General features: G+C 37.3%; 1 protein-coding gene across 1 annotated transcript in view; it reads left to right on the top strand.

The window, feature by feature from the left end:
• The window catches only part of LOC137285322 (bifunctional methylenetetrahydrofolate dehydrogenase/cyclohydrolase, mitochondrial-like), a 31,290-nt gene extending 14,347 nt beyond the window's left edge, over nucleotides 1-16,943 (top strand). Inside the window, exons 2-6 of the mRNA XM_067817680.1 lie at nucleotides 1,288-1,475; nucleotides 5,342-5,617; nucleotides 6,185-6,292; nucleotides 7,221-7,439; nucleotides 15,052-16,943. Coding sequence (XP_067673781.1) covers nucleotides 1,288-1,475; nucleotides 5,342-5,617; nucleotides 6,185-6,292; nucleotides 7,221-7,439; nucleotides 15,052-15,176 — 916 coding nt within the window. The 3' untranslated portion in view covers nucleotides 15,177-16,943. The remainder of the gene's footprint in view (nucleotides 1-1,287; nucleotides 1,476-5,341; nucleotides 5,618-6,184; nucleotides 6,293-7,220; nucleotides 7,440-15,051) is intronic.
• Nucleotides 16,944-17,834: the final 891 nt, after the last annotated feature.

The raw sequence follows: 17,834 nt of genomic DNA, 5'->3' as shown, positions 1-17,834 counted from the left end.
CTGCCATATGGCTAAAATGTTCCTGAGTGCGGAGTAAAACTAAAATCACTCAGTCACTCTGAAAAGTTGTAATGACAACATCACTAGTAAATGTATGGTTTTGTGAGAGAGCAGTAACCATATGATATTGTTTGTTTATTGTTTGATTAGGCACACTGTAGTACATCAACTCTATGGCACCTCATAATAAACAACTGAGTTTGAATCAGACAATACAGTGATTCATATTATAAGCTGGGAACATAAATTCTTACCCAGAATCCCAATCAAGTTCATTTATTATCCCCCAGCATGTAATGTGCGTGCCTCTTTCTGTTTACAGATGTATGGCATTCATATGTTTTTTCTATTTCTATGTAAATGATTCAAACTTAATCTGAAAAAGCATCAAGTAACTGTCAGATGATTTGTACTTTGAAATGTGTGGGTTCTGGGGCGATGTGTCAACTTCTGATGACTCTTGTTGTTTTTAGCTTGTATAGGTCATAGAGATGGAGAATTGAGAAGAAATTGATATGTTTCACTTCACTGGTGAGTGGTGAAATGTTTTTGCATGGATTATGAACAAAACAGCAACATAATTTAGAAGAACATAGTTTAGGAGCAGACCATGAATAAACTCTGAAATTTATATAGTTTGTGAGAAAATTAATGTTTCTATCACAAAAGTTAATTCCCAATTATTGATCACTTTAGCTAACTATTGATCAAAGGGTAAGGAGGTAGTGAATCTGTTGCCTATCACAATGAAAGCCAGCTTTCAATTCTCCACTAGGGTACAAGGTGTGAAACCCATTTCTGGTGTTCCCAGATCCCACTTCCCTGTTGTGATTTTCTAAAATCATCACTCGCTCGCTCCCTCACTCACTCCCTCACTCCACTCACTCACTCACTCACTCCACTCACTCACTCACTCACTCACTCACTCACTCACTCACTCACTCACTCACTCACTCACTCACTCACTCACTGGGCCATTTGCTCTTCATTTTGAAAGTCCCTGGTTGATCAATATGTTAAATTAAATGTACACAATAGTTTGGTTTTTGCTATACCTGTGGTACAACAAGTACCAGCAAACAGTCAAGGCATGGTGCTCAGATAAGTGGCAAATAACAAGACATCCACTTTAATTGGGTGTTTGTACTCATGCAAGAGGTGTTCTGGGCATGTAATTTACAAGTTGCTGGATTTATCAACATTATTGATTTTCACCGTTTGAGTCACATTACCAATGTTGCTGACAGTAATTGAAATGATAAACCTAATTCTAATGAATGATTCCAGATTGGCCTCAGCGTGTGTTATAGACGGGAAATCAGTTGCAAAGGCAATCCGTGAGGAAGTGAAATCAGAGATTGATGAGTTGGTGTCCAGTGGGCGTCGACCTCCACATCTGTCTGTGGTCCTTGTTGGTGCTGACCCTGCCAGCCAGGTGTATGTCAACAACAAGATCAAAGCAACAAAGCACACCGGTCAGCAAACACTCTGTCTTCTTCAAGTTATTACTCATGTTGTACTTAAGATGATATGGGTTTTAAAGATCACAAATCATCAATGTAGTCGGATCTTTCAAAGGAGATAGACATTTAAAAAATCTCTAACAACATTTTGGTGTTTCCTAGTCAAAGCCTGCATATGTGGATGTTTTTTCATGTTGATGGCAGTGTGATATTATTGGGTAATTAGGTTTTCTATTAATTAATTCAAGTGACGTCTGTTGGAATAAGGCTCCTGCATGATGATTTCAGTATGTGTGTGACCTGAGCTGCAACACCAGTCACCATGGTCAGCACATTCTCAACAAGAGATCACTTTATTGCACTTTAACCCATTTATGCATATCGTCCCTTTTTTAGGGCAGGTACTTTAAAAAACCCCGTTTTTCTTGAATAAAGCTGAGTAAATTGTTTAGTGGTTGAACCATTCACATTATTTGTAGAAACGAGTAAATTGTTTAGTGGTTGAACCATTCACATTACTTGTAGAAACGAGTAAATTGTTTAGTGGTTGAACCGTTCACATTACTTGTAGAGTTTCTTAAGCATAACCACTTCCAGTGGCAAGGCAGGTCTCCTGCCAATTCAGTGAATTGAGATGTATGAGCGGGGTAACATAGTTGATGCCTCGTCTGTCAGTCCGTCTGTTAGCACGTCTGTATTCATTTTGTTTCTTGAGCAAAAGCAACGCATTAAATTTAGACTGAAATTGGCAGATATAATAAACTGAACCTATGGTTTTGCCTTTTGCTATTTACTGATTTTTGGCATTTTTGTTTTTCTTGGTTTCCATGGAAACGTTTTGGTCTTAGTCTGAAAAGGGAGGGATGGGCTTTGTTTCTGGAGCAACTCAAAAAACGTTTCATATTTAACTGCAAGACTTGGGAGAGATATCAATCAGAACCTCAAGTGGTGCCTTTTGCTATTTACAGGTGTTTGTGATTTATTTCCTCAGTTTCCATGAAAATGTTTCGGACTTAGTCTCAAAAGTGAGATGTGTGTTTTTTTTCCAGAGCACAGCTCAAAAACTTCTTAATATCTGTCAGCAAAACTTGGTAGATATTTGTGGCAGATCCCAAAGTGGTGCCTTTTGCTATTTACAGACTTTTGTAATTTATCATTTTCCCAGTTTCCATGGAAATGATTTGTACTTAGTCTCAAAATGGAGGGATGGGCTTTGTTTCCAGAACACAAACTCAAAAAACTTCCTAATATCTTTCAGCAATACTTGTCAATTATGTGAGGCAGACCTTAAAGTGGTGCATTTTGCTATCTGAAGATTTTTGGTATTTGTGTATTTTCTGGTTTCGATGGAAACAATTCTGACTTAGTCTTGAAAGGTAGGGATGGGCTTCGTTTCTGGAGCATGACTTGAAAACTTCATAAAATCTTTCACCAAAACGTGGTAGGTATGTCAGGCAGACCTCATAGTGGTGCCTTTTGCTATTTGCAGATTTTTGTCATTTTGGTTTTTCTTGGTTTCCATGGAAACGATTTCTACTTAGCCTGAAAAGGGAGGGATGATGGGCTTCGTTTCTGGAGCACAACTCGAAAACTTCTTAATATCTTTCAGCAAAACTTGGCATGTATGTGAAGCAGACCTCAAAGTGGTGCCTTTTGCTATTTGCAGTGTTCTGAAGAGTTTGTAATGTTCTCGGATGTTTTCAGTTTGATAGCACAAACGCATCCGCTTTGCTGCCAGGTCATGGGTTTTCATGCTGCACGAGATTTTGTGCAAGGTCCGACTGACTGCGCATCGTTAACAGGGTTAAGAAAAATAATATACTTTGAGTATCAGGGAGTGAAAGAGTGTTGATGGGTTGCTTTCCCCAAGTGTTAGAAATAGAAACATAGTTGGAGAAAGTTACCCATTGACAATTTGACAGTATCTAAATAGACAACAGTTTCATATTCAGTTTAAAGTTCATAATTTATTAGTTTTTTTCTCATTTCGTTATGAAGGGAATTTCACGTTTAGTTCGTTACAAGGGGATTTAACATTTAGTTCATTAAAAGGTAAGTCAAAATTTATTTAAATAAGTTAGTTTAATTTCCACTGCACAACATGCAGATTTTTTGCATTTTTTGTGTTTCTGTGTTCCCATGCAAAGGATTCTGACTTAGTTTCAAAATGGAGGGATGGGTTTCGTTTCTGGAGCATAACTACACAGCTTCTTAATATCTTTCTGCAAAACTTGGCAGGTATGTGAGGAAGACCTCAAAGTGGTGCCTTTTGCTATTTACAGATTTTTATGGTTTATCATATTCTCAGTTTCAATGCAAGCAATTTAGACTTACTCTCAAAAGGGAAGAATGGACCCCGTTTCCAGAGCATAACTCAAAAACCATTTGATGTCTTTCAACAGAAATTGGCAGATATGTGAGGGAATCAATAAAGTGGTGCAGATATTTAGCTTTTTCTTTTCTGGGTTTCTGGGGAAACAATTCGGACATAGTCTGTCTTAAATGGAGGGATGAGCTCCATTTCCTGTGCACAACGTGAAAACCATTTGATATCTTTCATTAGAACTTGGCAGATACATGAGGCAGATGTAGACGTGGTGGCTATTGCTTTTACTGATATTTTGCATTCATATTTTTCATGATTTTCATGGAAATGATTTGAGCGTAGTAAAATCCACCAAGTAACTGTCAGATGATACGTCCTTTCAAATATGTGGGGCCGGGGGATATGCCATCTTCTGATGACTCTTGTCGATAGTATTTGGAATCAGTGGAATTTCCTTCTTAATGGCATCAATTGTTCCAATTCCTTATCCTGGTCATGACCATACTGATCCTTCAAACTTTGACAAAAAATTTCATTATCTAGCTCCTTTCTAAAAACCATGGATTGCATGATCATTAGTTAATTAGTCTGACACTTTGAACCCAATTATCTACATACTGGCATGCAATGTGGTTTGTGTAGGAAACAGAAATAAGGATTTGCATGACTTAGTATTACATTCTAAGAAATATTTACCTAAGGCCATTTTCTTCCTCCAGATATGTACATATTAATGCACCTACCTAACAGTTACTGTAGAATAACCCTCTACCCATGTTTTTCATATGTGAGGAAGAGCAGAGGACTTGCGGATACATTCATTCAACTATGATGTTTAGTTCATCAGAAAACATGTTATGGGATCAAGAATGTTCAGGTTTCAATTTCAATTTCTTAATACACAGTTATTCATATAAGAGCCAGCTTGGTTTTGTTCCATGAAACTATTCAGGTAAAGTAAGTGAATAGTAAAACATGACAGGTTGATTTTAGCAGCCAAGTCTAATAAATTCCCTCATTTAAGTTCACTCGTCAGCATATTGTCAAATGTTTTGGGACACACTTTTGCAGGGTAAAAAGTGTGGGAAAAAGTATTTACTGGCAAAATTACACCTCATTCCTCTAATTTAACTTGCCAAAAGAAACCACGAAATGTGATAAAAATCTAAGACCCTATGCATAGATGGGTTAATGTATTGTAGAGCAACCCTAAAATAGCACTGTATTAGTCTTTCTGTGTGCACCTATTCAGACACACTTTTTGTTATCATTGTTTGATAGGAATTTGTAAACACATGCTCATGATATTGTTTAAATCATTCAACAAACTGAACTTTTAGTCAGATATTTTACATGTGAAATTGAATGGATTTGTTGCTCCTATTTAATGAACCTTGCTACTGGGATACATGCCTGAGTCCTTGACGTAATATGAAATCCACATGTCTGTCCTGACATCAGTATTACAAAAGCATATCAGTTTATTGTATGTTGTGATTTACAGGTTTTGAAACTTCACAAAAACTGGGCATATTATTATTTATTCTGACAGGTATAACAAGTTCCACCCTCAAACTGCCATCCAGCGTGACAGAGGGGGAACTATTGAGTCACATTGATTCTTTGAACAAGTCAACGGAGGTGGATGGAATCCTAGTCCAACTACCAGTGCCACCTCACATCCATGAACGTAAGATCTGCAATGCTGTTACCCCGTACAAGGATGTGGATGGTTTTGGTGTGGTGAACATCGGCCGTTTCTGTGTGGATCAGAGAGCCTACATCCCAGCTACTCCAGCGGCAGTTCTAGAGATCATTCGCAGGACAGGTATATTCCACATTGCCTTTTCTTGCTTAAAAACATTTGTCAGGTGTCACAGAAGGACCTGGCTTTTCTATATTCTGCGAGTCTCGGATTGATAAGATAAACATTTGTGACATATCTAAACCATTTGTATGTAATCTGAATTTGCCTGTTACATGCATAGTGAATTATACAATTTTTAGGCTTTGGTTGCTGTGACAGAGCTGTTGTCTTGTGTTTTCTTGAAGCAAAGATTATACCAGAATTATAGTGAGTGAGTTTACTTTAACACTACTTTTAGGAATATTCCAAAAATATCATGACAGGGAACACCAGAAATGGGCTTCATACAATGTACACATGTGGAGAAGGGGACCCAGTCTTTTGCTCGACAAACGAACGCTTCATGATGAATTGGGACATGTTAAGTGTCCACAACTATCCTCTCTTATGTTAGCTGCATCTAGATAGAACCAGACACAGACTTTATGAACAAAGTACACCAGCAGTACTGATTCTTTACGGAAATGACAAATTCATCTTGCTAATTGTCTTCAGCTGAAACTTATTATTTCTCAATTTTGATTCCAGGTATTCCTACATTTGGAAAGAATGCTGTTGTTGTTGGCAGATCCAAAAATGTGGGCCTTCCCATTGCCGTCCTTCTCCATGCCGATGGCCGCAATGACACAAACGCAGGTAAGGGTTTCCACTGTAGTACACGGCTGCAATACTGTGAGGGAGGGAACAGATTTTCCATGGAATGAAAAGACTGACATGGAACTATTTCATTCTACACCTTTTATGTTATGATGTTCAATGCTGCACATCATTTCCAGGTGCCTTAGAGTCTCTATACAGAATTGTATTGTCTATGCAGGCTTCAAAGTAGTATCGTTATGCTCTGTTATGGGGTTGGGTAGAAGATACTGATTTGGGCTCTATTTTGGGAAACAGTTTGTTTTGGAACCATTAAAGATACAAGGATGATATTTGTGTACATTATTATTGAGTAATTATGTTGATCTAGATTATATTAAGGGATGTGTTGTATGTTATCAGATAATATTTTTTGGAACATGTGTTTTGGCATGTCCAGTACTCACTCTGTAATGATGTGTGTTGTATCATTAAAACATTGTAAATACTCTGCTGAAGGCTTGTTTCACTGTTGTTCATTTGATGAATGAATAAACAGCAAATATTCCCTACATGTCTGAAAACCTGTTGTACGTGGATACGTTGTTTTGGGTGTCAGACCGTTCTTCTTCCTCTGAGTGGTGGAGATGTATTTGCTCAGTATTAAAGATTGTTAATTGTTAGTTCTGCTCTTGCAAGGATAAGGGATATATAGATGAGAGCCTCTTTATAAAATTAATATTTATCACCAGTAATTTTTCATGAATATACTGAACAGCAAAAAAGATGCAACTCTGGCTTTTTGTCAAATTTTTAAATCAAAGACGTAACCATGAACACATACTTTTATGAAATTTCATATTTTTTTAACTTGAGTTTCTTTTGTTCTTCAGAATATAATATTTGGAAATGGTACACACTCATAAACCTCTTGCAAATTGTTGACTAGTGAAAAAATTTGATGAAAAGACAATGCTTGTTCTTCCAGGTGATGCCACAACTACAATCTGCCATCGTTTCACGCCCCCCGACCAGCTGAAGGTGTTCACTTCCACTGCAGACATTGTGATAGCTGCTGCTGGAGTGCCTCAACTCATCACTGCCGATATGATCAAACCGGGGGCTGCAGTCATTGATGTTGGCATCAACAGGATCAAAGATGAAGAAACCGGTAAAACTAAGCTGGTGGGAGATGTGGATTACCGAGGTAAGGTGGGCAGCCACTAGCTACTAACAGTAACTATATAGATGCATTTTTCACTTGGTGTGACAGAAACTTAGTGTCTGTAGTGTGGACCTTCTTGTCAGATCTTCATGATATGCCTTGAAAAAATATCACTTTTTCCTCACAGTACTTCTGCCATGGCTATTGAAGCTGACAACGTTGCTGTTTGTTGTGATCCACCTTCAACCAAACTGGTTCAGTGGATCCGGATGAAACGTGTTTAAGGCTTCTTCCTTCAAATAATTATGACCCAATTTGTTAGAGAAATTTTAATCCAGTGTTCATTATTTTCAGGCATGAAAAAACCCTATGTAAAAGGGTATTCTTTAAAGTTTTACCTGCATTTTCCTGACTTTTTTTATTAAAACCATGAGATGCTTTTCCTGCTCTGTTGTCTGCAGTATATCACAGCATTGTTACCTCACATGAATCTTGGAAACTGTTTTTGACACGTCATCTCAAGGATCATTCCAGGTAGAAAATATTGTTACTGATTTGCTATTGGTATGTGAAACTTAAAGTCATCGAAACAACAATATAATCATCAACTCAAGTAGAACCCTTTTAGGCATGAGGGTGATGAAGTCCCTTTGAAAAACTACTCAAGAAGCTACTCAAGGCTATCTTAGTATCCCAGGTGTTGTAGGGCAGCCTTGTGGTTACATCGTTCGCTTGTCATGCTGAAGACTAGGTTCCATTCCTCAACTGAGCCCATTTCTGGTGTCCCCTTCCAGGATATTGCGGCAATATTGCTAAAATTGATGTAAAATCATCCTCTCACATTCATTCCAAGAATCCCAGTTGTGTAGATTGATGCTTATGCTGTTGATCACTGGAATGTCTGGTCCAGATTTGATATCAAGTCTTTGAAGGGCATTTAGAAGTGAAATGCACCTGATGAAGGAGTAAGCATTAACTCCGAAACGTTGTGTTCTCATTTAAAGAAGTTGATATCCATAAAATCTTCATTCTCAGATTTGATATCATTTACAGACAGCGGCAATGTAGCTGGAATGTAAATTGCGACATTATACAACATGCAATCCATTCCTAGGGTGCTCCTACCACCATTATTGCAATCAAAAGAAAAAGCATATTGATGGCATGTTGTCATTTCAAAAGTTTGTATTTTGTGTGGGGTTATATGTTGATTCCCAAACTGAAAAAAATATTTCACTACAGTCCATAGAACAACTCATTAAGAAACCAACAAGCAAGAAATAAATTTAGAAATCTGTACAAATTACTGCAAAGGCAGTGTTTGCAATAGCAAGGGTCATATTCATGAATGAAACAATCAACAATATATCAATACTACTGTTCGTTTATGACATTGATGCGAAAGATTGATGTTTTGAAGGAATACTGTTTGAAATGGGGTCTCTCAATAAACATTAATAAAACGAAAATAATAGTATTAAAAAACGGAGGCAAAAATGCTAACTGTGAAAAATGGCACGTTGGCAATAGCCAGCTAGAGGTTGTACAATACTGAAAGTATCCAGGAATAATGTTTTCATGTAGAAATATTTTTTCTGAGGCTTGCGAGACACTTGCAATGCAAGCAGAAAGAGCACTACACGCTGTAAAGCGTTTTATTTGTAAATATAAGAATTTCCACCACTGCTGTTTTAACAACGAATGACGTGCAACTACTGTACAAGATAGCACTATTACTATACCATATAAATTGCAATAGATCACATCGCCAATAGCTCTGTATTACACTTAACATTGCCTATCTGTGGTATGCTATTTACATAGTACTGCATGGTAGGGCTGTCGCTGTGTACATTTCAATATATTTACATTGTACTGTTGGCCTCCTGGCCGTATATACCAATAAAATCTATCTGTCTGCAATAGCTTTTGTTTGAGTGCATGCAGAAATAAGATTATACAGATCTTGTGTGTGTGAAATTTTCATCATGATAACATCATTGCCTTCTTTGAGTAGCATTATTTAGAAACTGGATCATTGCATATATGGACATGGTTTATGGTTGAACAACTTCTTTATTTGGATGAAGCGACATTTCGAAACAAATTCTTGTATCGTTGTCCAGCTAGTATGAGTATGGTAGAATACAGGGTAATATGTATACAGTACATACTTAACTAAAACAACAAGGACATTAATTGGGATGTACAATGACGACAAGGGTTGTGTAGAAGGCAGTATGAATCAGTAACAAGAGATTACATGTAAAAAGCAGCAGGGGGTACAGACATGTTTGTTCAGGTAAATAAAACCAGGTAGGGTTGGTTGATGAGTTCATTGTATACACAGGGGATGAAGTAACCTTGATCTCTATTGATCAAGAGGTGGTGTTGTCTGATGTGGATGGCTTTGGTTAATTTTTGTTTGGTGAGGTCAGGCTGGTTGGCTGACAGTATTGTGTACTCTGTCTTTAACACTGGTGTTGACTGGTCATGTTGTTTCACTGATATATGATTGTCCACAGTTGCATTCAATTTTGTAAACCACAGCCTTAGGGTTTAATTTTTCATTGTTGGTGTGATTGTGCCCATTGGAATCTTGTCATTTTGCTGGTTTCTTCACGTCAGCAAAGACATGCTGAAGTGTTGTGTTGCCGTCAATTGCTCCTTGGGGTCGGGTGATGGTGTCACTATGCACTCGCTTGGAAGCGAGGTTGTGGTTGAAGTGACAATTTTATTGTAAGTAATATTATATTGACCCCCCCCACCCTCACTTCCAAAAGTGAAATTGTTTTGTGACAAGCAATGTCATGCAAAATCCTATTGTCCATCAATCAAATACATATGATACTAACAGAAGAAAGCAATTTTGATTTTGTAAGTTGGTGAAAACAAACTTAAATAGCATTCATCCTCAGACAGGGTACCACCATTTTTGAAAATTGTGAAGTCACAGGCTAACGATATGGTTTGTTTTCATCAAGTTAGAAAAGCTAAACTACTTTTTACTAGTAGTTACATATGCATTTGAATCATGACCAAATGGAGTAACGACATAACAACTTCTTTTATGGAATCGAAGTGGCGGTTGAAGTGAAAATATTGGGCAATAAATTTCTTCACTGGCTAAATTCTCTTGGTTTGTAAACGTTCACTCACCAGTATGTAGACACTTGTCAATGTACGTCTTTATATTTGGTCTAATAATCCTAATTACTTTATAATCATACTTGTATGCATTTTGAAACTTAATACAAAGAAGCAGTGAGCTGATACGTATATTCAATGTATAACAGAATGTAATATCTAGACATTTTATAGTTTGTCAATGTGAATCATAATTCGCATGCACGCCCTAGTGTATGTTGCTCTGTATCATTACACTTCACGATTATGTTGAATGCTACGACAACTTATTAAAAAGAAAATGCAAATATTAAAAAAGAACAAATTAAAGCTAAAGGAGCAATGTCAGGCTATTTCCTTGCTCAAGGAATGTATCCATCAATATCCACAAAAACGAGTGATATACCATTCATCTGCAGATTTCCCAAGTGATGTGTCTTTTAACAGTCTAATATACAAAAAAGTGATGTATTTTTTCAGGTTTTTAACACTGGTGTATAGTCTCATCGGTCGCCCAAGATAGGACACCTGGCGACTAATTGCATAATGTGCATCATTCTTCGAAAAAAAGTAATTTAGTTAGCCAGTAATGAGCAATCAGTCAATGTATTGGTGGTTAATCCTTTGAAAGAATGGTGTTGTTTTCACACAGACACAGACAAGACAGAGTGTATTCAGTGTAGATTAGTAAATGTACATACATAAACACTACCTTTTGACAAATCCACATTTAAATCCGCATGAAAGTAATTAATCAGTCAGTGTGTTATCGGTTAATCATTTCATCGATCCAGACACAAGAAATGCCAAATGGGGGCCTTTGTGGGGTAATCTGAGTGGCGTTACCACTAATTATACCAGTTATAAATTCATTAACTGAGCATCAAGTGAATGAAGACAAATAATGTGTAGGTTTATACCACCTCACACGGATTACAACCTAGCGATACCAAGTGATTTTGACAGAATCGTCTATGAAAACAAGGGTTGTAATTTGAAAACTAGGCAAAGCAGGAGACAAAACTAAATGATAGTAGGTTGTGAGAACATATAGCTATGATTTTTCACCAACCTGTGAACAAATAGTTTACCCCCTGAAATGTAGATGAATTCTGCAAATGCCCTCATATTTATGCCTTATATTACGTCATGGGAGATGCACTGCTGTGATTGGTTGAAATTTCTTTCGCGGCTGAGAATTGAGCACTGTTGTCAAAAAGGACGATTCAAGGTAATTAAAGATCGAAATGAGTAGTTTTAATGATGGGGTTTTATTTATAATGAGAATGAAATTATTTTTTTCAATGAATGATTTATGTATTTGCACCTACTAGAGTATTTGTGATCTTTAAGTATGTACTGTACATGTGGAGTGTCCCCAGTTTGTCATCAGGTATTGTTTAAAGGTTCCAGGTCACAGCAACAGGTTATGCACTTTTTAGTAACCCCTAAGCTGGTGAACATGGTTCACCTTACTACTGAGTTGACGAGAAGACAAGAGACTGCACTGGAAGTGTTGTGAGACTGACAGCAACCCTATCAGCACCTACAGGAACATCATTCACAACTATGTCCCAGATCCTACAAAGATGAAATCAGATGCCATACTGTCAACTTGAGAGAAATAGTCAAAGTTTATCACAGACCAGTACCAAGTATATACCAAGAGGAAGTTAATATAGCAAAATGGTATATTTTAGCAAAATTAGTGATGAAGTATCAGTGTTACGGTCAATATGAAACATCTGTTCAGTTGTCTAATATATGCCTCTTATTGATATCCAGCCCACTAATGATGTATGCATGCGATATTGTGTATAATATGATAGTTTGTAATAATGTATGATAATGTTTGTAACATGGCGATAGTGCTAATTTTGCTTAATGGCTGAATGTCATAATTCTGTTGATGAGATTGTTGATGAAATTGATGATGATGATAATATGTCCTTCAAAAAGTTGGGGATATTGGATTTACAAGATTGATAAAATGCAAATGATGAAGCCAGGGAGGAAACAGATGATGAAGAGAAATTTATGGGAAATTTATTCCATTACTTTGAAAATGTTGAATGGATGAAGTCACAGTGTCAACTTTATGGGTAGCCTTTTCAGCCCGGGCCATATTACACAGGGAACAACTTGCTCTGCACGCTTATTCATGCATGTCCTCTAATCCCAGATAATCCCCTGCAGCTGACAAACTGGGGATACACCTGTGTAGATATTACTCTATTTTCTACCTTATTCATACCAGCTTGACGACGATACTTGAATCAGTATCGAAACGTCGCATCATCTGAATAAAGAAGTTGTTTGTCAATAAAGATTGACCATGAACAACATCATTATTATAACAAATGTTTACAAATTATAAGTTTTAACTTTTGTTCCAGTGTTGATCATGTGACTGCAGTTTGTCTATCCTGTGGGTGGAAGTCACTTCCTGTCTTCCGACGATTGTTAGAAATGGTTTCACATGTCGATCCTGTTTCTGATCACATTATTATTTGCTAAGTGGGCTTTGATTGGTTGAATGAACAACTCCTGGGGAATTCCTTCAACAGTAAAAAATGACATCCTGTTTATATGACTAGTTATTTCCTAGTCCATTTGATATGTATTGTTAGCGCTTTGACTGCAACCATGACTATACTCATAGTATCAATTCTGGTCAAATTTGCCACTATGAGTTATCTCGTAGCTATATCAGTAGTATTTTAAAATGAGTTTCACATGTTGGCAAACAGGTAACAAAGAATTCCTGGAGACATTTGTTTCTTGTGCCTATTTTGCCAACATGTGAAACTTGTTTCAAAATGACGCTCCTGTGGGTATGAGATAACTCATAATGATAAATTCTCTCAGAATTGATATTAAGAGTATACTCAAAATGTAAGACCATTTAAGGAAAGCCATAAGACATTTTTCTTAGTACTGAAAATTGTTGAGCTGCCTCATTTATTGGCAAGACTCCTTGCCCTTTTGAATGTCAATGCTGAAAGTAACACTGTTTAGAGGCTGTCATTGTTTACCACAGCTATTTTAAACTGTTGACAGAAAATACTCGTGCAGGTGAAGTACAGGGCTCTGTGACTGTCTTATGGGATTCTCTAGAAGCAACAGTGTCACTAACTTGACATTGTCCATGGCAAAAAGGGCTACTTGAATATGAGTCTGTTTTCAGAACATTCTTGAAAGAGACAGCAAAAAGATGGTGTTTTCAGTCGATTTGATATATTGGCTTATCTCTCAAATTATACTTGATTGAGTTTGAGTGAGCATGCTTGCAAAAAGTGCCTAGTGTTGACACTGAAGAACACTTTGTGGGTTAGTAATATGTTAGCCAGGAGTTTCACAGGATAAAAAGAGAGAGGAAAAGCCCATTAATCTCCTTGCAAATATGTCAGCCTGTTGCCCACACAGAAAAGAGTAATGATCACAATTGTATTTGCCTTTTTATCCATGTATATTGATCTGGAGAATTTGTGAAGCAGGATAGAAAATGGTAACCTGTTCCAAAATCATTTTGGTGACTCATTTGTAAATGTTAGTTGCCATAACAACAAAATAGGTCACAATGGCGAGTACGTGAGTCCACAAGTTTTGGCTCAGAAGTTTTGTTAGGCTAATCTCTTTAGGGAGACTAGGCTTTATAAGATATTAATGCTTCACTTTGACATGTGTTTACATTGCCAGCTGTTATACAGTGAACAAGAGGCAGTGCATTATGTACTCAGGAATGATCGAGAGGAATCTCATTTAACATGGAACCTTGTAGATCTCAGTCACCACAACTAGTTCTTTCAAAGTGCAGACTGGGCAAGGAATGGGATGCTTGTTTATTGTATGTCATCATGACTCGAGTTTTGAAGGCTATTAAGGGTCACAAAATCTGTGTGGAAACCCAAAATACAATGATTCCAGCAATCATCCTTGTGTGAATGAGAATTAATTCATAAAGAGGTTCACACACTGCTGATGTATTGGATTGGGCAGTCAGACATAACTGATTGGATCGGACAGTTGGACTCATTGCCTAGGCTGTGCATAATGTGAATTACTGGTTTGTCTGGTCCAAGATTGATATGCTGAAAATTGCTGACTGGGGCATTCATTAAACAGCAGCCACACGAATGGTCCTATTCGGTACAGTCATGAATTATTAACAATTCATAACACCCTCACTGACAGTATGTATTCCATACAGTGGGTAAAATAAATATCCACGCAGCTGTATACAATATTTGCGTCAGCTAGTGAAAACCCATAAGCACTGGGAGAAATCTGTTTAGGATTAATCATGCAAGAAGACAGTAGGATGCTAGAGAAGTGTGGCTCTGGCAAGCTGGTGATTGCCTTTGTTGAATGTTTCAGCAAAGTCATCTCAAGGGTATTAACACTGTTGGCTTGTTTGGTTCTTCCGAGACATGTTCCACACCTATTGTTTATAACACTTGTTGCCATGTATATTTAATGTATGCCTTGGGCCCAATGTTGTTGTGACACATGTCTTCCTTTGTTACAGGTGTTAAGGAGAAGGCTGGTTATATCACCCCGGTCCCAGGAGGGGTGGGGCCAGCCACGGTGGCCATGCTGATGAAGAACACGCTGCTGGCATACAAGAAGGACATTGACTTTGGGTTGATGTAATCAATGGACTAAAGTCTCAACATGTGTTGAACAAAGGATGTCATTTAATCAAAGGAACAAAAATGATGTGACGTTATTGTCTGACAATTTTCTTGTTTTATCCAAGAGCTTGACAAAATGATTGAAAGTCATGCAGTGACCACAGATTGTGTTATTAGTTCCTATACTTGTTATCTAGGCTTGATCAAGTCACAGTGAATATTGTAATAGGAAATGGACCATTGTAACAAACTGCCTCTGTAAGATTATATATATTGCACAAGCACTTCGTCATGACAAGGAGGTTTATGCTCGAGTCTTTTGTCAAACCTTGTAATTGTCCAAATACTCAAAGAGTAGTAGATACTTGTTTCCGTTTACTCTGGAACCAGATATATCAGTGTTTTGTTTCCATTAGTTGATTTCATATGCAACATTATGACTGTATATTGATAGACTTTGACTTCCTGGTACACACATTAACAGCTGTGTATCTCATTAATAATGCAGTGAAACTGGCACAAGTCCTTCCCTCACAAAATTATCTAGATGATAGGTAATAAGTATTAATTCGCAAATTAGCCTTTTGTCTTGGTTTTGTGAAAATCAGTGTTTAAGTTTTCATGGTTTGAGGATGATGTATGAAGCAAAATGAACAAAATCAATTTTTACGTACAGAAAATATTTTGTAGCTTACAAAGGAGGCTGTGATACAGTTTGTGAATGTATTTATTTCATTAAATTTATGCTCTAAAGCAGCACATGTCACATTGATGACTGCAGAAGTTCTGCTTGAACAAGTCAAGTCTGCAGTGAACTGTCCAAGGTTGGGCGCTTCAAGATTCAAGTGTCCCCGAAACAGTGGATTATCTTGAAGGCATTATGTTCAATATGCACTTACATTTCTAGTTAACGCTTTGTTTTGGTACAATTACAGGCATATTGATGAAAATAGGAATATTTCTGTCATCTTATACTTTCCTGTTACCTTTTACCCATCTGAATGATAGATGTAACTTCCAGCAAAGCAACTCCATGAACTGTATTGCCTCAGTACCTGCACAGGGACCGAAGCCTATTTTAACTGGTAGCAGTGTCTCAGCTGGCACAAGTAGTTGTCTCTGCTTTAATGTGAAAGGTTACAAACAGCTAGTAAGATTTGAGATCTTCTATGGATTATAAAACCTGCAGGTTATATTTTTGGTAAGTCATACTCATTTCTGTTTTTTTTTACAATGAAAAAATAAATCCAAGGCAACACTATGGCTCTAGTGGATCACTTTGAGAAGTGCTTTAACATTTGTATTCTACTTGCTGTTGTAAGTGTGACATACTCACCGTTTCCATGTCCTGTGTCATCGTAGAACACACTGCTCTGCATGTGTGGGTGGTACGTTTGCGTTTCTGTTGCGTGTATCATACTGTGCCCTGCAGCACTTGTGAATTTTGCACTATGCAACCTAGTCTTCATGTATTTGTTGGTCTCATTGTTATGTCTGTTTGTGATCCATCCATAGGAACACCATTAGGGTTTATTTTCAATCATGAATACCCAGATGTCTGTCAGTGCTGTATTTACGTTTTTCCCTTCATCAAAGCGTTGATAACCCTTTAGTTTTAGAAATACACTTTGTAATTTACAGGTAGGTAAAGTTGAGTCTGTATTTGGACAAAAGGGCTTGAATGTCTATGGTTTGATCTCATGAAAATAAGACCTTTTTAAATATATGCTTTTGTTCAGCGAGATCTGAGGACATCTCAAGAAGTAAACCTCGAGTGAACTTTCAATGGCTTTATTTTTACCATTTTTACAACACGTACAGAACACACATATTCCTTTGATAGTATTTCCTTTTTGGTATAGATGCCAAATTGCCCAGATGAGTGATAATGGATAATTCAGATTGATGCTGGATGCCTTATTGTTACGTTAACCTAGCATGACTTTATATGGAGGTGTCGTTATATCCTACTGCAGAGGGCTCTTGTATCTATGTAAAAGATCTGATCTAAATTACTTTGTTAAGGACCATTCATAATTTATTGTACGGGTGGAGAGGTCATTGATTTGCACATGACATGCAGGGAAGGTCTGTTCCTTTGTACATAAATAGTAGGTGTGGTCTTTCACATTGTGCATGCTCCTTCATAACACGCACGGCACACCCTCCTCCCTTCACCACTAGCGATAAGTTATGAATGATCCCTTGACACCAACTGTTGCTGTTCCTACGACCAGCAAGCAATACAACTGAAGTTAAATTAAAATGCTGGGTAGTACTGAAGCTGATGATTATTCAGTTTTTTACTGTACGGCTGTGAGTTTTTGTGTGTTTACTCATTCCTGCCAACATTCATGTTACTTTGTTAAGGACAAAGCTTACCTATTCAAGCCAATGTTCATGTGGATTTCTTCAAAGGAATGTGTCCAGCTGTTCAGTATTAGACTATGTTTACAACATTTCAGTGGTGTTCTCAGAATATTTTCCTATTGTCAGACAATCATAATTCGTGTAGATCATTGGGATGTTTATTTGGTTATTGTCTTCACCTGCTGGTTCATGGGAAGAATGACGTGATGAGGCATGTTTGATTACTATTTTGATTGTTTTTGTTTTCTTCAAGATATGCCGCAGAGGGATTCTAAAAGAGGACACAAAGTGGCAAATGTGTGGACCC

Source organism: Haliotis asinina, chromosome 5 (genome assembly GCF_037392515.1).
Source record: "Haliotis asinina isolate JCU_RB_2024 chromosome 5, JCU_Hal_asi_v2, whole genome shotgun sequence".
Taxonomy (NCBI): domain Eukaryota; kingdom Metazoa; phylum Mollusca; class Gastropoda; order Lepetellida; family Haliotidae; genus Haliotis; species Haliotis asinina.
This window is presented reverse-complemented; position numbering and strand designations above follow the sequence as displayed.